Below are 24,255 nucleotides of genomic sequence, written 5' to 3' on the forward strand. Positions count from 1 at the left end.
ATGCGGCTGCCACAGAATTGGTAAAAGCTCTTTATTCAGTCCGGGAATGGAGCTGGCCCGACAGACTGAAGGAGGGGGCTGCCCAGGGCCAGGCCTTCAGCCTAGGGGCCGCTCCGAGCTGGCCAGGCGGGGCTGGTAGGCACCAGGGGCCAGCAGCTGCAGGGTGAACTCAGTGATGATGGCTGTGAGCCCCCAGACACGGTGGGGCCCGTGCAGGAAGACAGGCAGTGTGTAGCTGAAGTGGCCACGCCGGCAGAAGTGGGTATACCCTTGGTTCTGCGCCTGCAGCAGGTGGGCCAGGGGCAGGGCAAATACCTCATCCACCTGTGGGAAAGAGGCGGTCAGAGAGCGGACGGAGGACTGCTGCGGACGGAGCCTCCCCAGTGGGTCGGCCCCCACCATCGCCCCCACTCACCTCTTCTGGGTTGGGCCTGAGACTCTGGGGATCCACGGGGCCCACGCCGGCAAGCACTGGCACCACGTTGGCCTTTTGCTGGGGCAGGAGGGTGACAGGCAGTCAGGGGAGGCATGGTCGTGGGGAGGGGAGCCTGAGGGGGACACCACCCCTTTGCCATCCAGAGCCCTTCAGCACTGGAGGCCCCTGTCCTTGAGCCCACCGGCCTGGGTGACTAACTGAGGGCACTGAAACTCACCAGAGCCATGCAGCCCTTTGGGCCTTTGCAGACTGTTCCCACTGCTTAGAATAACCTTTCCTGACTTTTACTGCCCTAAAATCTCCCATTCATCATCCAATTCCTGTCTACCCTGTGAAGCCTTCCCCAACCCTCCTCCGCCAAGCTGGGCAGAGCCGGCTTACCCTGGGGCCACCTCCAGCCCCAGACCTGAGCCTCAGGATCCCCGGTGAAAAGGAGTGAAGATACCCCAGCCCCTCTCTGTTGGGGGGTGTGGGGATGGAACGTGACCACCAGGCAGATGTATGGGGCTCCACCATGCTGTCAGCCTGCCAGAGACCATGGCCACCCTCTTTGTCCCTGGTGGTGGCCTTACCCTATTCTGCACAGGCCGCAGGATGCCCCACACATGCTCCTCAGGTACAGAAAGGCCCAGCTCCTCATGGGTCTCCCTTAGGGCTGTGTGCACCACATCCTGGTCAGTGGGGTCACATTTGCCACCTGGGAAACTGACAAGCACAGGGAGTCTGGTCCTTGGTCTGTTGGGGCCATGGTGGGTGGGCGTGACAGCTATGGCAGAGGGCTAGTCACCCACCTAAGCATCTTCAATCTCTGCCTCTAGTTTGTAGTGAGGCCTCAAGCAAGCCACATGAGCTCTCCAGGCTCGGTCTACCTCCCCGAACGACAGAGGTAAGGGAGAGGCCCTGGAGCTCATGTTTTACCTATGGTGGCCCCAGTGGCGCTATGACCCCCGGGGACTGGGACCCGGACGGGACCAGGGCCGGAAACCAGGCAGCCCCCTCAGGCCAGCTTCTTCGGCTCCAGGACCCGAATCTCCCTTGAGTCTCCGGCAGGGGGCGGGGTCCTGCCTTTTTGGAGGGGCGGACACAGCTCCGAGAGGTGTCCCCAGCCCGAGGCGGTGCGGGACGCGCTTCGAGGGGTCCGGCGTGGCGACCGGACAAGAGCACCCGCGGCGTCAGGCTCGGGTCGGAGGGACGCGGGGCCGTGGCTCTCCCCAGACCCGTTCCCCAGAGGCGGAAACCCAGGCTCGCAGAGGCGAAGCGCCTCGCTCAGGTGCCTCCGGTCCTCCCAGAAGGGACAGGAGTTCCCAGCCGGTGTACCTGACGTCACCCTTGTGGCTCCCGGACAAGCGCATGGACCGCAGCGTGTAGAGCAGCGCCGGGACCCCGCGCACCGAGCACAGCGGCACCAGCACCGCGGCCGCCGCGGGGCGAGCGCGGAGCCGGGCCGTGGCCCCCGCCAGCAGCCGCCTGCAGCGCCGCTCGCCCTCAGCCGACAGGCAGTCGGGCTGCATGTCCGGCCCGGCGAGGCCGGGACAAGGAGGGCGCCGGGCCTTGGGAGGGAAGGGGAAGGACAGCGCTCGTCCTCCGCCTGCCGGGGGAAGCTGGGCCGGGCCGTGGGCCAGTCCCGGAGCCGCTCCAGGAGTGCCCTTGGGGGCGGGGCCTACGTGGGAGGAGGGGCCTCGGCGGAACGGGGCGGGGCCTGGGACCCCCTCCCGTTGGAGGGCGGGGCCGGAAGGGGCGAGTCCCGAGGATACGGCTTCCGGCAGAGGGGCGGGCCCGGGTCGGAGCTGGCGGTGATGCGGGGGGCTAGTCTCAGAGCCGCTGGGGCGTCTCGGGGCGCACGTCCGGCTTCCGCCCCCGGCCCTTCTGGCCGCGGGCTGCGGGAGTTGGGGCGTCAGGCTTCGAGGCTTTGCTGGGCCCCGCGTCCCTCCTGTGCCCGTCCCTTTCCTAAGGACCTAACGCGAAGTGTTCCAGGATGTTGGGAGTCAGCGTTTCGGGGGTCCACGGGGCGCTCCTCCTGGAGGCCGGGGACGCACTGCGGCGGGAGCGCCCGGCCGGGTTCCCCTCGGGGCTCCTCCCCAGGCGCCGCAGGCCTTTGCCCCGCTTTTCCCGTGGCTGGGAGCTTGTCTCCCCTCCTCCCCGCCCCTTTCCCTCGCAATTGCTACCCCTTTAGGTGCCGGCTGAAATGTCACCTTTCTGTGAAGCTGTCCTGCCTCGAGTCTGGGCTGGATTCTCAGGCCCTTCTCCCTCCCCCGCCCCCATCTTGGCCTGGCCCGTGAGGTCACTGCCGATCATGTCTCTGCATCCCTCCAGACGCCCGCTTCTCAGGACCAGACCACCCCAGTCTTGGGCACAGCCCCGGTCCGTGGAGTGGCCCGTGTCACCGAGCCTTGCACTGCTTTTGAGCAGGTGCCTCTTTGAGCTGCAGTTTCAGTCCTCACCTCAACACACAAGTTAGGGACCAGAAAGTGCAGCCTCAGCCAGAGCCCTGGTGTCAGCTGGTATCTTCACCATCACTCTGCTCCCAGAGACACCACCCCCACTGGGCAGAGCTTTGGGGTGTCTGCAGCTCATCATCTGGGGTCCCGGTGTTCCTGAGTCCCTCCACCCCGAGCCCCAAGGACAGAAGTGCTGTGATTACTCTTGCCAAATAGTTTAATGTTGGGGAAAGGGAGAGGTGAAGCAGGGCTTGGCCGAGTCACCCCTCATGGCAGAAGGGGGCAGGTTGAGGGGAGGAGGCAGCTGGTTCCAAGCCTGGCACCTTCTCAGCCTTGCTGCGATTCTGGGCAGGTAGCCTTCCTCTCTGGGCTTCCACCTGCCCTGCTCTCCTTGGAAGGGGACAGGGCCTCTGTAGAGGCAAGGCTGGAGGGGGTAACATTCGGGGCAAGACGAGTCGGTCCACAGGGCCCTCATCATCACTGCGGGTCCTGGACAGGCCTCAAGCACATGGCAGTGGGGGACAGGAGCCCCAACCTAGCTGAGAGGGGCAGGCCTTCCTGATCTCTGCCTGCCTGAATATTCGGGAGGGGATATGGTGTGGGTCGGGCCCTTGGGATTCTGAGGGGACTTGAGGCTCCAGGGTACAGGCCCTGGTAGTTGAGGGGCTGGTAGGTGGCTGGGGCCAGCAGAGTATCAGTGGGGGCCAGCAGCTGATGGTGCACCTGGGCAGATGTCCTGGAGTTGGAGGCTGGAGCTTTGTTGGGGTCTGAGGGAGGATGTGGTCTGAGTGGACCCCAGACCTCCCCTTACATCCTCAGCCTCCCTTGTTCCTTCCCTGCTCCCATCCCATTCCTCCCCTTCTCAGCCTTTGCTCTTCCCTCTCCCTTCCCTGTTCCCTCTTCCCCACCCTCTCTAATTATCCAAATCCTTCCCAGTTCTTCAGGGCTCCTACTCAGGAGCCACCTCCTCCAGGAAGCCCACCCGAACCTCCCACCCCCGATCTTAGCACCTTGTCCCTGTCCTTTTCTCTCTGCCGTTGATCCTAACTTGTTCCAGAAATCTCTGCCTCTCGCTCTTTCTCCACACAGGTGCCCAGCGGGCTTGCTGAACCTGCCAGAGCCCCTTGTTGGAGGCCCTGTGGCCCTGTCACCTCACTTCCTGCCCACCATGCAGGCTCTGGTCCTCCTGGGGGCGAACCTTTTTCCTGCTCTGCGGGGCCCTTCAGCAGGCAGGGGCTGAGGCTGCTGTGACTCCGGGCTGGGATGCTGAGCAGGGCTCGTGGAGATACAGTCCTGAAGATGCATCAAGCAGGAACGGAGGCAGAAGGTCAAGGGGAGAGCCCAGGCCGAGGGTTGTGATCAATAAGACAGCAGGACCCCAGGATGAGTCAGTGGGCACGACCCTCGGAGAAGGTCTGAGGAGAGGCCTTAGGAGAGGCCCGGGGGATGAGGATGGGGGCGAGGGGCTGAGTTAGGGCAGTGCCCTCCAGGGTGGAGCTGCCAGGGCCCACACAGTACCAGGAGTCCGAGTCAGTCTCCCTAAAGCCCTTGGCAAAAGGGTTGCTGGCAATTTTCAGCTGGGTGATCTGCAGAGGAGAAAGTGTGGTTATGAGCCGGCCCTGAGCCAGGGAAAGGCTGCGGGGCCCCACGATCAGCCACCCCGTCTTCCCTGGATGCCCCAATCACGAGGCTCTGGGGCCTGGGCCCCTCAGCCCAGGAGCCATAGAGCCAGTGGGCATGAGAGCAGGGGAATGACTGAGGGCAGAGGTCTGCGGGGCCTAGAGAAGGAGAGAAGGGCCGGGCCCTGTGAGCACGTGGGACCTCAGAGCCTTGAGCCTCGGTCTCCCTCCCTGTGAAATGGGCTGGCAGCGGCCTTGTGAGCTGTGGCCCAACCCACCCGGTGGTTCTGATAGGCTGTCACGGCCGTGAACTGGGTCTCCGTGAAGATGAAGGACTTGAAGTTCTCCTGGGCGTAGCGCTCACTGTCCTTGCGCGGGTCCACAAAGACCACGTGGAATCGGGGCTGGTAGCGGTGCATGGAGTTGAGAATGATCTGCGGGGGCAGGGGGTGGTGCGGAAGGTGGTGTGCAGGGGAGAAGCTGCAAACCCTCCCTGAGGCTAAATCCTCTCCAGGGCGTGAAGACTGCCTTTCTTATAATGGGGGCACGGAGTCTGGTCTCCAGAGCCTACCGCTCTGTGGCAGAGACCCCTTTGTGCCAACATTTTTGCCACTTTACCTGCTGTCAGTTTTCAGAAATACCCAGAATCTGACCACCTCTCCCAACCCACCGTCTCCACGCTGCCTGGCCACCATCACGCCTGCCTAGATTTCCTCCGCTGCCTTCAGGCCCACCTCCCAGCTTCTCTGTCCGTTCCGTGCACAGCAACCCCAGTGAGCTGCCTCATGTCACCCCCATTCAAAAGCCTCCCGTGCAGAGCAAAGGTCAGAACCCTCCACAGCCGGTGGGCTCCACAGATCAGCCCTGGCAGCCTCGGGGTCCCCCTCCTCCCATCTCTACTCACTCCACTTCACAAACATGGGCGCCTCCTTGCACTCCCCTCCCAGCCACCCAACATTCTGCAGCCCCAGGGCCTTTTCACTTGCTGTTCATCCCCTGCAACAGCTTCCAATTCTGTGTGCACAGGCTGCCTTCCCCGTTTCCTTTAGCTCTCTCTTCAAATATTGATTCAGCAGCTTCTAGAACCTCCCTGAATAGACAACTCACCTCTGTCTCAGCCCCCCTCCCTGGTTCCTTTTTCTCCTGGCATTCATCAGCATCTGAGACACTGCACACAGAGCCTTCTGGATTCTTTGTTTACCATCTGTCCCCTACCCCAGGAGGCGAGCCCCGTGGAGGCAGGGATCTTTGTCTGTTTGACAAAGCGGCAACAGTGCTGGGTTCCTGCACCTACCAGGGGCCTGGCCTGTGGTGGGAATTCCAGAAACACTGTCTACAAGGAGGACAATGTTTGCTGGAACATTCCCACACCTCCTGCCCCCTTACCTGCCTGCTAGGACAGTCCCCTCTGCTGTCCAGCCCCTGGCCAGGTGAACTTGGCCCCCAGCATTGGCCATTAGTAGTGAATCGGGGTGCTGGGCACCAAGGCCACTGGGCATGGACAGCATGGCTAGGCCTGGTCCCAGACTTCATTACGATCAGACCCCAGCGTCCCCCAGCCCTGGCCTGACCCCTCCCCATTGCCTGGGACCTCACGTGGCCGTTGTCATCCAGCAGGTTGTTGGTCAGCTTGAGCTTGTCGAAGGACACAATCTGGCGCATCCACTGCGCGCCCTTGGCCGGCGAGTCCGGGTGGAAGTGCACACGACCAGGTGTGACCGGGTCCGCTTTGCCTGCCACCAGCCAGGCTGAGCTGTGAAAGGCATACCTGGGGAGCAGAGCAGGTGGCAGGGGTGCCCCACCTGGTCCCCCACCTGGAGCCGGGGCCGGCGGGGCATAGGGGCCATCCCTCAACATTACTGCCCGTGCACCAGCCCCACCTCGCCCGTGAGGAACACGAGGCCTCCAGTCAGGCCTTGAGTTCCCCGTGGTTGCACTGGGCTAGCCCACTCTGCCTGCCTGGGCTGGCCCGCGATTCCACTTGAGACTCTCGGCTGCCCTGAGCTCGGCTCCCCCGCTGCCATCAGACTTCAGTTGTTGCCCGGGGATGGGCCTGCCTGACGCTGCTCCTCCGACGCGCCCCTGGCTCACCCCAGAGTGCGGGGAGGGGTCTGCTTCCTGGCTCAGCCCCTGCTATCTGAGCTCCCTCCCTGGGCAGCCCCCAGACCTGTATCTTTTGTCATCCAGAGGCACGAAGTCCATGAGCAAGGCATAGTCAGCCAGTGTGTCCATGCCCAGGATCTTCACCTGGAAGGTGGGAAACATCCGCCTGCAGGGGACAGGTGCTCAGGAACCCAAATGCAGCGCCGGCCTGACCCCCATCCCCACCCCACACACGCACACGTCCGCCGCTCACACCTGCCTGCCTTGGTGACAATCATCTCTGTGCCCAGCTGGTTGAATTCCTCCCACAGAGCCTTCATCTCCAGCTGAACTGTCACGCTGGACACTCGTGGGTTCTTGGGGCCCTGCTTGCTGGGCTCGGCCACGACTTGGGTCCCTGCGGAGCCGGTGGAAGGGCCCGACGGGAATGGGGCGTCCAGCCGGGGCTCCCAGCCAGAGCTGGTCATAGGCAGGGTGTAGGGCTCCGAGGATGCAAGTACCCCGAGGCCAGCGGAAAGGAAGGCTGGGGAGAGAGGATGAGAGTGTGGGCCCGTTTGCCTCACCCCCTTGCCACCAAGTCAGCTCTTATCCTTCAGGCTGCACATCGGTGCCTCTTCCTCCAGGAAGCCCTCCCTGACTGCCAGGCCTGTGTTCCCCTAGGACCCCTGACTGAGCATCCCTTCATGAGGTAAATGCAGACTTAAAGCTCCTGGAGGCCAGAGAAGGGGCCTGTCTGGCTCCCCAGGGATTCTTTGAGCCATCAAGTGGACTCATGGCTATGAGCAAATTGTTTCACGCCCTCCCCCACCCCAGACCCTTGGTTTCCATATCTGTCGCAAGGGGTTCTTAATTATCTGCCTCCTAGGGTCAATGGATTACAGAGCCTGGCACACACCAGACCCTTCAACAAGGCCTCCTCACTTTCTCCCTAAAGTTCCAGTTTCTGATGTACAATCCTGGCTCAAGCCTTGGCCACGCGTTTTGTCGTCTTCTATTAAAAAAAAAAAAAAAATCCCAACTACAGTGAGATACAACTTTACAGCCACGTGGAGGGCTATTCCCAAACATAAAACAAAAGCCAAGAACAAAGCAAAAACATGCTGCTGGGATCGGAGAGGATGTGAGGAGTGGGAGCCCGGGTGCGTGGCCGGTGGGATGGGAAGCGACGCGGCTGCTGGGGAGCGGAACCACCACGCGATCCAGCAACTCCACTTCTAGGCATTTGCCGAGACGTGGAGAATTGCACAAAAGGAACTGGGTGGGGGGTGCGGCGGGGACCTGACAGATTCATGCACATCTGTGTCCACAGCAGCCTTGTCCCCAATAGCCTGAAGGAGAGAGCACCCCGAATGGCCACTGACGGATGAGCAAACTGTGGTCTGGCCAGACCACGGACCATTATTCCCCCTTAAAGAGGAAGGACACCCTGCCGTGTGCTGTGACACGGAGGGACCTTGAGGACGTTATGCCAAGTGAAACAAGCCAGACACAAAAGGACAAATCCTGTGTGACTCCATGAATGGTCCGATTCACAGGGAGGAGAATGGTGGTTGTGGGGGGCGTGGGGGGGGTATGGGAAGAGGGAGGGGGAGGGGGAGTGAGCGGTTAATGCGGACAGAGTTCCGGTGGTGCCAGATGACAGACTTCTAGAGACGGTGGTGGGGACGCAAACACAGCAGGGTGGGCGTCCCTTGTGCCCCTGAGCTCTGCACTTACAAATGGCTAAAATGGAAATTTTTGTGTATATTTTACCACAATTTAAAAATTAAAACCAGAGAGGGAAAAAAAATTCCTGGAACACAGACTATTCGTTTCTAACCTCCCCCTGAGGGACCAAGAGCCTGGTAAAACAGATTCCCCCCGGGGGCAGAGGTGGATTTCGGTGTCGGATGGATGGACAGACAGACGGATGGGTGGAGGGAGATTCCGGGCCGGGGGCGGTGTACTTGGTGAGCCAGCAGGCGGGCAGCACGCGGTCGGAGCTGGCTTACAACAGGAACCTCATCTCGGTGTGGGGCCCAGGGTCTGTGGCCCCCTATTTAGCAGCCCTGAGGGGTCGCATAGGAAAAGTGGCCCCTCATGAAAGCCCCTGGGAGTTCTGCAGCCTGGGAGTGGGGGGGGGGTCTCTCTGAGAGGGAGGGGGCACATCAGCTCTGCGTCCCCCAGAGGGGCAGGACGGCTACACGGGCTGATGTCCCCCAGCACTGGGACTGGGCCATCAGATGGGCAATGGTCCATTGCTCAGAGCCCCTGCGGGGGCAGGTCCATCATCCAGGTAACTGGTACCCCACGATCCATGGTGCTGGGTCCCCAGGGGAGAGGCTCAGGGCTTCCCTGGGCCTGGGAACTTTGCGGGCTGGTTGCTGGTTCCCAGGTCTTCAACGAACCCATCCCCTGCCTACCTCGGTCAGCGGGCCACCCCCGAGGACTCTCAGGAACTTGGGAGGGGCCTGTTTTCTGCCTGGTTCCTCTAGAAGTAGGCATCCCTTGGGGTCGGGATTTGACAGTTCCCCACAAGCACGGAGTCAGGTCTGGAGGGGAAGTTAAAGCCTTCTTGCCCGGTTCCTCCCCACGCCCCAACGTTAATACTCAATGCGTGAGGCCCAGAGAGGAGAGCGGACAGGTCCAAGGTCATCCATGCCTGAAAAGGCTTTCCGTTCCCAGAAATGATTCATTATCCCTACCCAGCAACACCCCCATATTTGTACCTACAAATATGAGCCCATCAGCCCTGCCCTGGTGGGATCTGAGGCCTCAGAGTGAAGTGCCCCCACCCCACCCTCTGGCCCAGGACCTGGGTCCAGCAGGGGCTTCATTGGTCCCCATACCCAGTCCTGGCCCTGCCCCATTCACCCCGGAGCCTGAGCCCAGCCATGGGGCCATCTCGGCTGCCTACACCGTACCTGCCATGGGGACGGCCTGGACGTTGGCTCCTGGAGGAGCCCTGCTCAGTGGGGGCCAGCTGCAGCTGCCACCTGGGGGTCCCCTGCCTGCTGGGAGGGTGGTCAGCCTCTCAGGGTCTCACTCAGCGGCACGGCTCCGGCCCGTTCTGCAGGACTGCCCTTCCCTCCGAGCAATCACTCACGTCTCACTTCTCCACCGGCGCCAGGCACCTGGTCTCTGCAGGTGGGACCCTGGTTCTGGGGGGAGGCAGGGCCCCTTCTCCAAGCCACGCTCAGACTGGGCTGCACAAGGCTGCTGGCTGGGCTCGTCCAGCTCCGGGCGTGGCGCTGTGTGGGAGGAGGGCAGGTGGGAAGGCTCTGACGTTGCAAAGCCTCCTCTCCCCCTCCCGGTCCCCCTCCCAGCTCCCTCCCTTCCCCAGCTAGGAGACCCCCAGCCGTTCCTGATCAATGGACCCAGATGCCAGGTGGGGGCCTCATCTTGAGGACCTGTTGGGTGGTCCGCAGGGGCCCAGGCCCAGTGACTGGAGAGGCTCAGAGCCCACAGGGCCTGGGGGAGGCTGGGGAGGCCGCAGGAGCCACAGGAATATGAGGGCTGGCTGGCAGAAGTGTTGCCCTCTCGCCGGGACCCCGACCCCTGACCTGGGGCTGCTGGTGCGGCGTGGCCTGGGCAACTGGGGCAGGAGACACAAGGGGTCAGCGTCAGCCCGTGACAGCAGAGCCCCTGGCCTGGGTGGCAGGAAGCTGGGTCTTGCTGATGAGCTGTGCAATGCTGGTGGCACAGGTCCCTGTGCCTCGGTTTCCCCAACTGTAGTAAGCACGTAATCTTGTCCCTGGGATAGACAGCGGTAAACCATTCCTGTCCTGATTGACGGGGCCTCCGGCATCCCCACAGGGCAGGAGCCTGGCCCGGGCAGAGGTCACGGCTCTGTCTGTTCTCTCCAGCCTGACTAGGCACCCTCTCCAGGCTGTCCCTGCCTGTCCTGGCCAGCATTCGGGGACGCATAGATCACTAGTCAGGAAGGCACAGTGGGGGTGGGGCTCCCCCAAACTGGTTGCTGTCAATGGAGAGTGTGCTTTGGTCATCTCGTCCCTACCGCATGGCCCAGGGAGGATTACGGGGCTGGACCCCAAGCTAGCCTGCCCTGGGAGGGGGTATTCGAGCCCCCAGGCTAGCGCTAGGTGACAGAACCTCAGGCTGTGCTGGGCACACTGGACGGGGGTCCCGAAGGCCGGCGAGACCATCCTCCCCCAACACACCACCTCTTCTGGGGACCTGGGGTACACAGAAGCCCATACCTGAGAGTGGCCGTGGAGGGACCGAGGGCTGGAGGGACCGAGGGCTGGAGGGGCCACTGCTCTTCCAGGGGGACACCCTGACTCTTCCCAGAGCCCCATGTCGGGGGGCCACCTCTCCTCCCTTGAGTTAGGGATGGCGCCTGCTGTGGTCTCCTATCTCCCCGGTCCCTGCCGGCTGAGCTGGGAGAGGCGGACGGACCCGTGGCACAGACCCATGTCAGGCTTTGCACTTTGCTGTGGGGCAAGATAGGGGCCTTCTCTGTGCTTGTGAGGGTCCCAATAGCTCTCAGGGGCCATCCAGTGGGCTGTGGCCAGCAGGGCCACACTGTCCCAGGATCCATGGTGGGCCTGGGAGATTCCCACCAGTCCTGGTGGCTGGATCCCCCTCTGCCTGGAGTCCCAGGAGCGGGCCAGCCTGGGCTTCTGCTGGCTACTGATGTGTGTGTGTGTGTGCGCGCGCGCCCTCAGCTTCAGTCTGTGTGATGGGAAACAGCCCCCCCACGTCTGTGCGCACACGGACACGCCAACCCACACGCACACAGATGAACCCAAGCCACAACGCCCCGTAACCGCTCTCGAGCACACGTGCACACGCGTCTCTCTGACACGCGTGCTGTGCATAGGCGAGCACACTCTGCATAACCGCCTCCCCGGCTGGCCTGCCCTTCCTGCCCGAGGCGCCGGCTGGCCTCCCTGCCCCTCTCATCCATCTTGCCTGCCAGCCCGTCCCTCGTGCCCCCATATCCTTCACACCTTCTCATCTCGCTGCTCGACAGCGGGAGGCCGCGTGGCAGCTGTGGCCGCGGGCGGAGAGATGGGCCAGGCGGGGGTGCCGTGGGCCGGGCCGTGTCACGGGGGTGACAGCTCCCGTGGTCGGAGCGCCGGGCCCCCCAGACGCCCTGTCGGGCTCCGGTGGGCATGGAAGCTGTCAGGCTGTATCCAGTTTGGCCTGCACGTGTGCCCCAGAGTGCCCGGCTCAGGACCGAGGGGACCCCGGCAGCAGACCCAGTGCCCCCTCTCTCCTGGGGTGCTGAGGACTTCCATCCAGCCTCCCTGGCAGGATTTCCCCTACCCCAAGTCAAGTTACCTCTTCCCCCATCCCTGCTCCGGGGCAGGCTGTTCTGGGCGGGGAAAGCCTTGTTGGGCTCCAGCCCCTCCCCAGCCCAACTCCTCCTGAACCTCCAGGGGCACTGGAGCCATTACACATTGGAAACGCATATTAGGGCTCTGTGCCCAGCCACATATAGAACCCCTGGAAGGACGCCCTAGGGACGTTGGGCTTGGAAACACATGTGTGTGCAGTCACACACACACACACACACACACACACACACAACACCTGGGCAGGCACATGTGGTGGCCCACACACGTGTGCGCATACACGGGCACGAGCTTCTGCTCTCTCAGACTGACTCCCCGGCCCACGGAGTACAGGCAGGTTGGGGGGGACCCGTCTGTTGTCTCCAGGACCGTTTTTCTCCAAGTGGGAGAATCAGTCCTCCTGGGCACTGATAAGCCATCGTGGGTACAGAGACAGCCACCACTGGCCCTGGGACCCACAGCGTGTCTAAGACCACGCTGGGCCAGACCTGCCCCAGATTGTGAGGTCACAGAGGGACCATGCAGGATAGAGGACGTGAACCATTAATCCATGGACATCTTCCATTTTATAGATGGGAAGCTGAGGCACGGAGGTATGAGGTATGGCAATAAACAGGGTATACAGCGGACGGCAAAGGGGGCCCCTGGGCTCAGGACTGTGGCTCAGGACCCACTGTTCAGATGGGAGGACTGAGGCTGGGCAGGTCTGGCATGGGTTAGGGACCTGGGGTGGGGTGGCAGGGCAGGGACAGAGAATGGGAGCTTGGCAGTCTGGAGGGAGGAAATGCCCTTCTCATAGCACGCGGCCTCCTGATGAACACGGGGTACCTAGCGGACCCCCCCCCATAGAGCACAACCTCATCACTGAACATCTGGAAGATGGCCATACCGAGCGGCAGTGGCCGCAAGTCTCATCGTGGGAAGAGAGCTGAGGGCCAAGGTTGCTGGGGCCAACCTCTGCCCTGGCTCCTTTGTTTAGAAAGGGAGACACAAGTCACCTTAGAAAGACAGTTGTCATTGTGGAAGTGCCGCCTAGTGGTTAAGGGCATTGATAGTATGAATCCTTGCGAGCTGTGTGACCTTGAGCAAGTCACTTAACCCCTCTGGTCCTAAGCTTCCGCGACTGTAAAATAGGAACTATAATATCTTCTCCTATCATCCTGAGGTTTAAATTAAACCGTTAATAGTCCTTAAAACAGTGTCTGACACACAGTAAATATAATATAAAAGTTTATCAAATTTTTTAATTAGGAGAGAAATCAAGGGCGGGGCAGTCAGTTGAGTGACCAACTCTTGATTTTCTGCTCAGGTCACGATCGAAGGGCTGTGAGATCGAGCCCCGCTTGGAGCTCCTCATTCAGCATGGGATCTGCTGGAGTTTCTCTCTCTCCCGCTCCCTCTGCCCCTCCCACTCATGCTGTCTCTCGCTTTTTCTCTCAAATAAATAAATAAATAATAAAAAAGAAAAAATTGTGGAGGAAATCACAAGCTGTAAGAAGAGAAAAAAAAATAATAATAAATAAATAAATCCAGCAAGTTCTTTGGTTACTTTGGTTCTTTAAACAATTTTTGAAATCTTAAAGTCTTTTCAGTGTATCTTTGCCTTTTGCTGGGTCACTCCCAGGCTGGGCCATTCCCATGGGAGGGAGCCCACTTGGGGGTGGGAAGCCAGACCCCGCTGTCCCTTCTGCCGGGATGGACGGGGCTGATGGAGGAAGGAGGGCATTTGGTCATCTCTCTTGGTCATCTCGGGGAGGGGGTCCCCACCCGAGTTCTGTCGGCAGGAGAGGACCCCCTGGGCCACAAGGACTCGTCTTAGAAGGAGGGGGCTGTGGCAGCTCCCTGGGCTCAGGGGCAGATCTCTGCGATGGGTGGGGGAGGGCTGAGCCACCAGAGCGTGTGGCCCCCTCTGAGGCCTGCCTCTCCCACCTCTGAAGGTCGGTTGGGAGTCATGGGGATCCGTCACTAAGGAGGCTAGGATTGGGCACCCAGCGTGGGCAGCCCTGCAGCGTGGACACTGCAGGACACAAGGGCCATGGAGGTCACGCACCTTGTCGACAGCGACACCACGTGGCGGCAGGCAGAGCAGCAGCGGCTGGGCTGCCCATCCTTCTAGAGCTCCCTGCCGGAGGTAGAAGCAGGACTCCTGCAACATTCGGGAAGGGGAGGCCCGCAGACGGCCTCGCTGGATTCCCTAACGTGCAGAGGGATGCTCTAGGAATTAACTGGAGAACAGAGAGAGGGTCCCATGTTTGCGCCTCCAAGCAGGTGAATTGGGGGGTGGCCGCTCCACGTCCAGGAAGCCTTCCTTGGCTACCTGTGGCCATACATTAGATGTATCCCATTAATGTATTACATTAATAATTCATTAGATGCTTCACGTTGCCCGCACCCCTACATTTAGCCTCTCGCGTTGTGGTTGCCGGGTTCTTCCTCTGTCTCCCCCCTGAGGTCGGGGGCAGCACCTGGGTCTTATTCCCCATTTTTTCACCGGAGCAGGACAAAGCCGGCTCAGAGGTGGGGCTCAGCGAGTATCTACCAGAGGAAGGTGTAACAGCAGTTAGGGAGCGAGACAGGCAAACACAACCTGCGGGGCTGAGTTGAGGTGAACCTTGGGTCTGGGGAACTCAGGAGGCCCTGACCAGCCTGAGGTCAGAACGGGCTTCCTGGAAAGGTGACATCAGTCTGGTTTTTTCTGAGCTGGAGAGGGAAGAATGAGTATCTCGGGCAGAGGGTGTGACCTGCTGGTGGCTGAAGGGGACAGTCTGAGGCGGGGACTTCAGTCCCAGGCAGGGCTGCCCCGCGGCGAGGACGCTCCAGGTGAGGAAGGTGCTGGTGAGGGTGCGGCTGAGGTCACAGCCAGTGTGGCGGGGGCAGGACTGTGGGCCGCTGTCCCTTATGTCACCTGGTAAGGAAAAGGCACCTGTGGGTCTGGGGGTTGGAGCAGCAAGCCCACCTTGAGAAGGCAAAACTACTGGGAAAGCAGATGATAGCTCTGGGCATCTCCCAAGCAGGGCTTGGTTTGAGTTAGATGTGTCTGTGCATCTGGAAGGTAAGAGCCAACGGAAAGGGACAATGCCCCGAGGGTTTTGGTCCCAGCTTTGGAAGAGGGCACCTGGTTCTTCCAGGTAGAGGCTCCCTCCCACGCAGCCTCCGCCAGCAGCCAGCAGCCAGCAGGAGGAGCACAAAGCAATCAGGCCCGTGATTACTCAGGAGCAGTGGCCTTTAACCCTTGGACAGTGGCTTATTCAAAAGGGATTAACCTCAAGGCTCTGACCTTGGGAAGCCGTGGGGAGGAAGTTCAGGAATAAGGCTTTTCGGGGGCAGGACATGTGGAAAGGCATCTGGCTTCACCTGCAGGAACCTGAGGCCGCCCTCTCTGGTTTTCTAACTCGGTGCGTAAGGCGCAAGCGCTCACAGTCAGGAAGCCAAGACCGGCTCGCAGGGGAGCCCTAGTCCCGGACTCGGGGGCCGGCTGGGCAGATCGGGGGCACAGGGAGAGTGGACACCACAGTGCCCCCGCAGCACGGCATGCTGTCCAGGGTTCCTGGCTGTCCTTGACCTACAGTGACCTGGTGCTCTAAACGCCCAAGACAGTTGCCAGAAATCCGGGGCCATCCACCAGAGCTCCCCGCCACGGAGCGGCCGGCTGACTGAGCCCGGCAGATCCCAACCTCTACATATGCCACCGTGCAGGGCCTAGCCCCTGCCATCCCTCGCCATCGTGCAGACCAAGGAACTAGGGGATGTAATCACCATGTACAGACGGCCTTGTCGACTAGCCGGTCATGGGGGGCCTCATGTCAGAGGTCATGGTGTGCCAGACCATAAAGCGTGACGCCAGATGGAGGTGTTGTCCCCCCTCACCCGCAAGCAGCTGGGTTGAATATTAAAGCAGCAAATTCAATTAAAAAAAATTTTTTTAAAGACTTAGCAGCTTCTTAATATTTATGTACTTATTTTACAGACAGAGAGAGAGAGAACACAAGTAGGAGGGAGCAGCAGAGGGAGAGGGAGAAGCAGGCTCCCCGCTGAGCAGGGAGCCCAGCTCAGGACTCCATCCCAGGACCCTGGATCATGACCTGAGCCGAAGGCAGAGGCTCAACAGACTGAGTCACCCAGATGCCCCTCAATTTTTTTTTTTAAAGATTCATGCACTTTACTGAGTGTTATGCCTCAATAAAAGTTAACAGTGATGCTTAATAATCAGGATGACAAGGAGTATTTGGGTTCTGGGCAGGATCTCCTGGGACCCTGACCCCGTCGCCTCGTAATGACTCATTCACAGGACCCCTAAGGCACAGGGGGAGCTTTTCTGCAAAGGACTGGAAATAGGAACACAAGGCTTGCAGAGAAAGGGTCAGGGACTGGCACTCAGCCCTGGCCTTAATCAGCCCACGTGCAAACACTGTGTCCCCAGGGTGTCTGGGGGGCAGAGGGACTGCCCAGTGCCTCCTGGACAAAGGTGTGGACAGATGTACCTCCGGCCCAAAGTGGGAGGCAGCGGCTCCCCTTAAAGCAGCAAATTAAATTATTAACAGGTGAAAACCCCCTTGGCTGGGTGAACCCAAGTACCGTCCCAGGTTCTGATGCACTTAAATAATCAACGAGCAGGGCCTGTCGCCCCATACACCAGACTGGGGACTCCTGATGAGGCACCCAATATCGTGAAGGTATAGAAATGAGGCACCCAATATCCCGACTCTCACTGAAGATCTACACGCCCTGCTGCTGAGAATAGCCCGCCCCACCGCACATGGAAGAGACATTATCTACCGGAATTTACAATGGGTGAGTTAGTTCACACCCTGGGTGAGAGCGAACACTCAGTTTCCATCTGGATCCCATTGTCCTGCTGCAAGCCGGACCGGCGGAATGCATGCCACTGAGAAAGGGGAGAAGGGGGGTGCTCCTGGGTGGCTCAGTGGGTTAAAGCCTCTGCCTTCAGCTCAGGTCATGATCCCAGGGTTCTGGGATCGAGTCCCACATCGGGCTCTCTGCTCGGCAGGCTCCCTGCTTCCCCCTTCCTCTCTGCCTGCCTCTCTGCCTACTTGTGATCTCTGTCTGTCAAACAAAGAAATAAAATCTTAAAAAAAAAGTGGGGGGGAGAAGGTGGGGTCCTGGTCTCACAGAGCCACCCCCCAGTCCCTCCCCCACACCTGACGGAGCTGCCTCCCCCAGCAGCAGGTACGGAACGCACAACCAGGTCAAATTTCTAAAGCTGCCAACCTCCCTCTCCTCTGGGCCTGTGGGCACATTCTATTTTCCACTAGTCTGATCATTTGGCCTCTGTCTCTGTTCCCTTCATTGATTTAGAGGACATTGTAGCACACATGGAAACCTCTACCAAATTCAATCAGCAAGCCCTGTGATAACCAATAAAGCCTGTCCTTCCTTGACATGTCTCTGCTGAGGAGAGCTCTCCTCTGAAATAAAATGGCCTTAGACCTTAGGACTGTCTTCTAAGGAGCACCTGTGCCATTACCCAGAGAGAATATCGTGTGTTCATAACTCTCAACAAGTCCCTGTTAAGTACCTTCTTTGAGTAAGAGCAGAGGAGGGTGGGCATGGGCTCTCAGGGCGAGGACTAGGGAAAGAGCAGTGAACTAGATTTGTTCTGCTGATTCCCCCCACCTCCCTATTTCTCAGAAACCCCCCTCATCATTCAGCTTTGCTCTGCTTTCCTGTATAAACTCAGTTCAACCCTGTCCTGTCTCTAGATTTCAGTTTCCCCACATGTCAGAGGAAGTGGCTAGATTTAAATTCTGCCCACCACGACCTCCTTCTGGGAGTGCAAGGCAGGATGACAGACGCGTCCGAAATGGGCACGACCCCATCCTGGGCCCCTAGCAGACATGACTCATCAAACTTTGCACTCTCTCCTATTGATTCCAAGCACCCAGAGCGTCGGAGTCCTTGTCAGGGACACACACACATCAGGGTGACATCAGCCGTTAGTCAGATCTGGACTCAAGATCGGATCACTTCAGGTCACACAAACCAGCTCCCCAAACCAGGTGTGAATGGAACTGTTAGAAATCGCTCTGTATTTTGGGGGTCCTCCTGGCAACAGCCCAGGTTGGGGAGTTGGAGGTGGCCGTGGCAGCAGATTTTGGCCCAAGGCTGACCTGAGGACCCCTCCCCAGCAGCCCCAACCCATGGGCTGCCTCCCCACCATGGCTTCCCATCCCCTCCCTTGCTATTAAAAAAAGAAGATATGGGAACCTAATTATAGATCTGATATAAAGGTGTCCTTTATAAACACAAACATATCCATATTACAGATATCCATATATCTGTAAATACACAGACATATCCAAGCAGAGGGTCAGGTCAGTGAGTCTGTCAGTGGGTTTCAGACAGGACTTGGCCCTGAAAATGGCGGGTCCTGTGGCCCCGAGGTCCTGCCCAGCCAGGGGTCTGTTGAGACGAAACCCTAAGAACAGGATCTCTGCACTCCAGGACAGGACCCCCACCTTTCAGGGACCACTGGACGCCTGGGCAGTAGCAGGACAGTAGCAGGTGGCCCAGGGGGAGCTCACAGAAGGGTGCAGCTGTGGGAGCCCAAGGCCCAGCCTATCAGCTGCTGCCTGAGGTCGGTGTAGGGCGGGTAGAGGAATTCATAGAGCTTCTCCAGGCCCGAGGGGGAGAGCAGGCAGGCGCGGTGGTGGGAGAAGGTGTCGAAGGAGAATTTGCCATGGTATCTTCCCATGCCACTGTTACCTGCACCGGCACAGAGGTGAGGGCCTGAGGCTGGCAGGCCAGCCAGCCTTAGCAGCAGCCCCCTCCCCAAGCCGGAGCCCACAGCTGGAACGGCGCTCAGGGCAAGTCAAGCCACTCCAAGAGCCATTTTGCAGATAGGGAAACTGAGCCATTGAGAGGCCCAGGGCCTGGATCAAGGTAGAACAGAGAGTGAAGGCAAAACCGGGCCCTCCCAGGTTGGGAGTACCAACCCGGTCTTCCCGTGGCGGGGTGGGGAGTGGGGTTAGGGGTGGGGGCCTGGGAACGGACTAGGGCAGGGCTCACCGACGCCCCCCAGCGGCAGGGACGGCAGAGACAGGTGAGTGAAACCTTGGTTGCCTCCGAAAATGCCGCTGCTGGTCCGATCCAGCATCTGGGTCACTACCTGGGGGTAGACAGGAGAGGCCCAGTGGTGGGTTTGTCATCAGGAAAGAGGAGTTGGGGCCCCCGTCATTCCACGGGGAGCAGAGAGTGTCCCATGGTCCCATCTTGTACTGAGATGTCTCCCCCGAGAGCTTTGCTCTGCCCCCTCTCCTCTGCAGGGCCTCTGCTGGCCCGTTCAGAGCCTGCAGGGCCTCTGCTGGCCCGTTCCTGGTTTAGGAAGACGGGGCTCTCTGGGTGGAAAAAGGCATCTCTTCTCTTGGTGGAAGCTGCCCCAGCCAGGGCAGACAGCTGGCCAGCCACACATGTGGCCTTGCTCAAGCCCTCTCTGCCAGGAGTCCTTGTGCAGGCAACCTCTGTCCGGGAGATGTTGCCCCTAACCCTCCCACCATGGGCTATCAAGGGGAAGGTCACCTGTCTGCACCTTTTTCAGCCCCTCCCTTGTCCCAACCCTTCCTGAGACCCCACCTGGTTGCTGTTGGAGAAGGCATACAGGGCCAGGGGCTTCTCCCGACGGTTGATGAAGTCGATGGCCTCGTCCAGGCTCCTCACGTTCATGATGGGCAGGATGGGGCCGAAGATCTCCTCCTGCATCACCGGCTCCGTCTCCTGCACGTCCACCAGCACCGTGGGGGCTGCGGGCACAAGGGACCCCTCAGCGCTGGGGCGGGACGGGGGTGGGGGTGGGCCACCGGCGGGCCTCAGGGGCCTTCGGGGGAAGAGAGCGGCCCCGCGGCCCCCAGGAAGGACGGCGAGGGGCTGTCCAGCCCGGGCGGGGGTCACGGTGGAGCAGAGGTGGGGGAGGCAGGAGTCCAGGCTGGGCTAGATGGCGAGGCCCTGGGAGCCTCGAGGCGGGGCGGGGCGACGAGGGGGTCGGGGCGGGGCGACGAGGGGTCGGGGCGGGGCTACTGGGTGTCGAGGGCGGGGCCCGGACTCGCGACCCAGGCTCGAGGCCCACGCGCGACCCGCGTCCTGGGAGGGCCTCCGCCCGGCGACCGCGCGGCGACAGGACGCGCTCACCGATGTAGCGCTCGCTCTCGTCGCTCTGGCCGCCGATGGCCACGCGGCCGCAGCCCAGCAGGCCCCGGAGCCGCTGGAAGTGCTTGTCGCTGATGATGCGGCCCAGGCTCGGGCAGCTCTGGGGGTCGTCGCCGTAGAAGCGGGTGATGGCGCTCTGCAGGGCGGGCAGCAGCCGCTCCTGCGTGTCGGGGCTGCACAGCACGTAGTCGGGGGCCACGCAGGTCTGGCCGCTGTTGAAGTAGCGGAAAAAGGCCACGCGGTTGGCCACGGTCTGGGGGTCGCAGTCGTCGTCCACGTAGCAGGGGTTCTTGCCCCCCAGCTCCAGCGTGACGGGCGTCAGGTGCTTGGCGGCGGCAGCCATGACGATCCTGCCCACACGGGGGCTCCCTGGGGATATGGGAGTTGACCGCCCCCCATGCTCAACCGGCCTTGGTTAGATGGTCCAGGCACCAATGGCCCATTGTACCTTGTCTGCTGGGATCTGCCCCAGGCCCTGCTGCCCCAGCGTTCCACCCTCTAAGGCCAGGGCTGATTGCCATCTGGGATGCTGGCCGCTGCTGGCCACCACCTCATCCTTCCACAGCCTTCTCTCCCCACCCCCACCCCAACCAGGACTCTGGTTGAGGCCACTCTCACCCGTGAAGAAGATGTGGTCGAACTTGTGCTCCAGCAGCTGCCCCGTCTCCTGGGGCCCTCCCAGCACCACGGCAAAGCAGCTCTGCCAAGGCAGGGCAGGTGGTTCAAGGCTCTGGGGACAGCTGGCCCTCAGGAGCTGACAGGGATAGGGGTGTGCGACCCTGGGGGCTGATGGGGTGGGGCCATCCTCACCTGGTCCAGGTATCGAGGCAGGACCTCAGCCAGGACCTTCTCTGTGCCCTTACTTAATTCTGATGGCTTCAGCACCACACAGTTCCCTTCAGGGACAGATGGGGCCGTCGTGGGGAAAGGCCAGTGCCCCACACCAACCCAGGGCAGAGATGCAAAGAACAGGCCAGAGGCCCGGGGTACCACATAAATGGAATTCTGGGGGCCTCCTTTGGGAAGGGCTTCTGGGCGGCCTCCCCACCTGCAGCGAGGGCGCCCACTAGCGGCACCAGGATCAGGTGCACCGGGTAGTTCCAGGGGGCGATGATGAGCACCAGGCCCAAGGGTTCCTTCCTGATGAAGGCTGAGTCCAGCGACAAGACCTTTGGTTCAGGACACGTAGTAAGGCGCGACCGTGGATCACCCCAAAGCCGCCCCCCAGAGTCTTTGAGGGGCATGTGGAGTGGAGTCCTCAGGAGGAGACAGAGGAAGTTAGAGACTGGGGGCGGGGCTGTTGGGTGGTGAAGAGGCCTGGGCTGGGGCCCTGCCCCCCAACCCCCAGCCCCACCCGCTGCGGGCAGCGGCTCACCAGGTTCTTGGCCACGTACTCATCCTTCATCCAGGTGTGTAGCTTCTGGAGCGCCAGGTCGACCTCGTTCTGGCATATGATGAGCTCGGATACTTCTGCCTCAAAGACTGACTGCAGTGGAGAGAGAATTCAGGGTCAGGTCTGGGGCCGGGCAGGGAAGGGACCTAGTGCTTGGGATCCCCAAGAGTTCCAACCCTGAGGTCATGGAGAGAGCCCCCAGAGGCCACACGGTGAGCACAGCGAGGGGTGACGATCACGGGGCCCCAGGGCAGGTGGCCCGAGCTCCAATGCCTTAACCCCCATGCACCTCAGTTTCCCCCTCAGTAACATGGGAGCCGTGGTTCACGGGTTTGGATGACTTAACGCTGTCACACATTGTTTGCTGGGAAAATGTGAAATAAACAGGAAAGCACCGGGGGCACAACCAGTACCCCCCCACACCCCCGCCCACCTTGTGCAGGTCCTGTGCCAACGCCTCCTGCAGAAGCTGCTTGTTTTCCTGCAGGAAGCAGCGGAGGCCCATGAGCTGCGCCGCCCTGAACTCAGCAGGCCTCGTCCGCCCTGTGCTGAAGGCCTCCCGCAGCCGCCGCAGGGTGTCCGCGTAGGGGTCCATCCTGCAGGGAGGGGGCAGCGTGGGCCAGGGCTCCCCACCTTCTCGGGCATCCTCCCTATGCCCCTGGCTGTACCTCTATGGGCTCACGGACACTCCTACAGGGACCTGCATAACCCCAGAGGGCCGGGCTGCCCCCGTACCCTTCCAACACATTTGTCCCACCATTTCCTTCTGAGAACTTGCTGGAGGAGCGAGGCCTGAGTGGGCCGCTGGCAGGGTTGACCTGGAGCCCCCGGAGCTCGGACCTGAAGCTCTGCCTGGATTGCCAGCATCACCTCCTCACCCAGCTCTCTGCTTGGGCTTCAAACAGCTCCCGCGCCTATCAGCCCGGCTCTGACTTTGTCAGTGGCTCCCTAGAACCTCTCTAGGGCCAAAGGACTCGGCCCTGAATTAAGGCCCAGAGTGGAAGAGTCTGAGCTGAGTTATGGCACCCAGGTGTCCCAATGTCCCTCCCCAGTCCCTGGCCGCAGCTCAGTCTTACCTTTCCCAGGTGAGGTGTGTCCTCACTGTGCACACTTGGGAGTGTCTGGTGACAACCTCAGACGTCCATGGCCAGATCCCCAGGCCCGGCCCCACTCTTGCCCAATAAATGGGGAAACCAAGCTGGGTGGGGGCATGCCCGGAGGGGTTGGAGCTGGCCTGCTGGTTCCTGCTTCTCATCCAAGACACCTTCTTGCTTGCTCCCCTGGAGGGCAAGGACTGGGGGCTTACTGACCTGGATGTTTACCAGGGCAGGCTTTGGCTGGGTCTGGGCTGTGTAGGTGACACAGCCGACTTGGCCAGTCCTCGCGGACCTCATAGTCTAAACGTGGAGGAACAATGACACTGAAAACAGTTCACAAACAGGGATCGGTGGGCCACAGGCTGTTTGAGGCCAGTGAGAGGCCCCACCGGCGGGTTCCAGATGCAGCGGGAGGAAGAGGGGCAGGAGCAGGCTCTGGGAGGGCCGGGGTTCTGGGCAGAGGGACTGGCATGTGGTCAGGTTATGAGAAACGAGATACAGCTAGGCAGTGCCTTCACACAGGGAGCTGGGGCTATGTCCGTGGGTGGGGGGCCCACCACGGAGCACAGACTACACAGGAAAGACAGCTGGTCTGATTATGACCCCTCCAAGGTACTGGGGGCCGGGGGGACCTGATTTCCCCTCCTCACACCTGCTGTATGGTGGCTTCGGTCCCAGTCTGTGTGGCCCACAGCCCCTCGCCCCACCAGCGCTGAGCCCCCGCCCTTCTGTGATTGACTCTGAGCATCTTTCTGTGGCTTCCAGAGGTTCCACAGTGAGAAGGCAGTGCTTTCAGGAGCAGAAATAGACGGTAAGTGTCACTTGTACAACCATAAACCAAAGACTCAGCTCTGGCTTCACCTCCCAAGCGGCTTCCCCTTTCCTCTCCCAACTCCCCAGCCGTCCCTGTCACAGGCTTGGTGACACCTGGTTGGTCCCAGTCTGCCCACATGCTGCCTCCTCTCCCAGTCTAGGAGCTCATTGAGGAGGATGGGATTTGTCCGCTCCCACCCACCCCCACCAGGCCCAGGGGGAGGGCTCCTCTGAGGGCGCTGAAGCCCAGGAATCTGAAATCCAGGCACAGCCAGAGTAGGACAGTGCCTACTTCCCTGAGCAGAGCCAGCTCCCGGCCCCGGTCCCTGGCCTTGTGGCCCCATGTTTCACTCCGGAGACTCCCGGGCCCCACACACCCCAGTGTGGGCTCAGACCCTGGGTTCCTCACACCTTTGCCTTCTTTGCCTGACATTCTGCGTCCAGAGGCACTGACTCTGCTCCTATCCCCGGTCTCACCCCTGCCCCTGCTGACTGCCAGTGTCCCCCACACCCCAACCCAGCTCCTACCAGACGCCCATGCCCATGCCTGACAGGGCAGTGGCCCTGGGGAAGCAGAAGCTGCCTCCTACTTCATGGCTCTAAAATCATCCCCAGGTGTTCCTGAGGACAGGCCTGGCAATTCCAGACTGTTCTGGGGGTGCTGACAGGGGCTGGCAGGAAGTTATCTGAGGAGAAAAATCCCCCAGAGGATTACAGGATAAAATATCAGTGGAGCCCTGGCAGCAAATGCTACCTCCTCCAGGAAGCCCTCAGCCAGCAGCGTTTTATGGCCCACCCAGGTCCCCGCACCGACTCTCCGTCCCCATGCCACAGGGGTCATTTATCTCCCCTCTTTTAACAAGTCCAATGGGCGTCCTTGGGGCAGAGGAAGGGGC

General features: G+C 60.8%; 3 protein-coding genes across 4 annotated transcripts; all 3 read right to left on the bottom strand.

Moving 5' to 3' along the window:
• Nucleotides 1-10: 10 nt before the first annotated feature.
• On the bottom strand, nucleotides 11-2,047 carry NUDT8 (nudix hydrolase 8). The gene is made up of 4 exons (XM_044259840.1): nucleotides 1,754-2,047; nucleotides 1,009-1,141; nucleotides 416-493; nucleotides 11-324 (listed from the first exon to the last, which is right to left on the bottom strand). The coding sequence occupies exons 1-4, from the start codon at nucleotides 1,945-1,947 to the stop codon at nucleotides 97-99; spliced, it is 633 nt and encodes a 210-aa protein (XP_044115775.1). The 5' UTR covers nucleotides 1,948-2,047; the 3' UTR covers nucleotides 11-96.
• A 1,304-nt stretch (nucleotides 2,048-3,351) lies between these two features.
• Nucleotides 3,352-11,715, bottom strand: TBX10 (T-box transcription factor 10). The gene is made up of 9 exons (XM_044260344.1): nucleotides 11,511-11,715; nucleotides 10,139-10,170; nucleotides 6,852-7,162; nucleotides 6,661-6,762; nucleotides 6,090-6,261; nucleotides 4,772-4,927; nucleotides 4,393-4,460; nucleotides 4,073-4,167; nucleotides 3,352-3,641 (listed from the first exon to the last, which is right to left on the bottom strand). Exons 1-9 carry the CDS (start codon nucleotides 11,713-11,715, stop codon nucleotides 3,352-3,354), a joined length of 1,431 nt encoding a protein of 476 aa, XP_044116279.1.
• A 3,062-nt stretch (nucleotides 11,716-14,777) lies between these two features.
• On the bottom strand, nucleotides 14,778-22,480 carry LOC122914572 (aldehyde dehydrogenase family 3 member B2-like). Of its 2 annotated transcripts, XM_044261205.1 has the most exons (10): nucleotides 22,290-22,480; nucleotides 21,883-22,045; nucleotides 21,432-21,542; nucleotides 21,105-21,225; nucleotides 20,867-20,952; nucleotides 20,675-20,756; nucleotides 20,039-20,425; nucleotides 19,487-19,653; nucleotides 18,923-19,022; nucleotides 18,243-18,619 (listed from the first exon to the last, which is right to left on the bottom strand). In XM_044261205.1, exons 2-10 carry the CDS (start codon nucleotides 22,042-22,044, stop codon nucleotides 18,435-18,437), a joined length of 1,401 nt encoding a protein of 466 aa, XP_044117140.1. In that variant the 5' UTR covers nucleotide 22,045; nucleotides 22,290-22,480; the 3' UTR covers nucleotides 18,243-18,434. The 2 variants fall into 2 exon arrangements, 1 of the variants encoding a protein (XP_044117140.1); XR_006385799.1 differs by lacking the exons at nucleotides 20,867-20,952; nucleotides 21,105-21,225; nucleotides 21,432-21,542; nucleotides 21,883-22,045; nucleotides 22,290-22,480 and adding an exon at nucleotides 14,778-14,801 and having other exon boundaries at nucleotides 18,373-18,619; nucleotides 20,675-20,749.
• Between the last annotated feature and the right edge of the window lie 1,775 nt (nucleotides 22,481-24,255).

Source organism: Neovison vison, chromosome 7 (genome assembly GCF_020171115.1).
Source record: "Neovison vison isolate M4711 chromosome 7, ASM_NN_V1, whole genome shotgun sequence".
Taxonomy (NCBI): Eukaryota; Metazoa; Chordata; class Mammalia; order Carnivora; family Mustelidae; genus Neogale; species Neogale vison.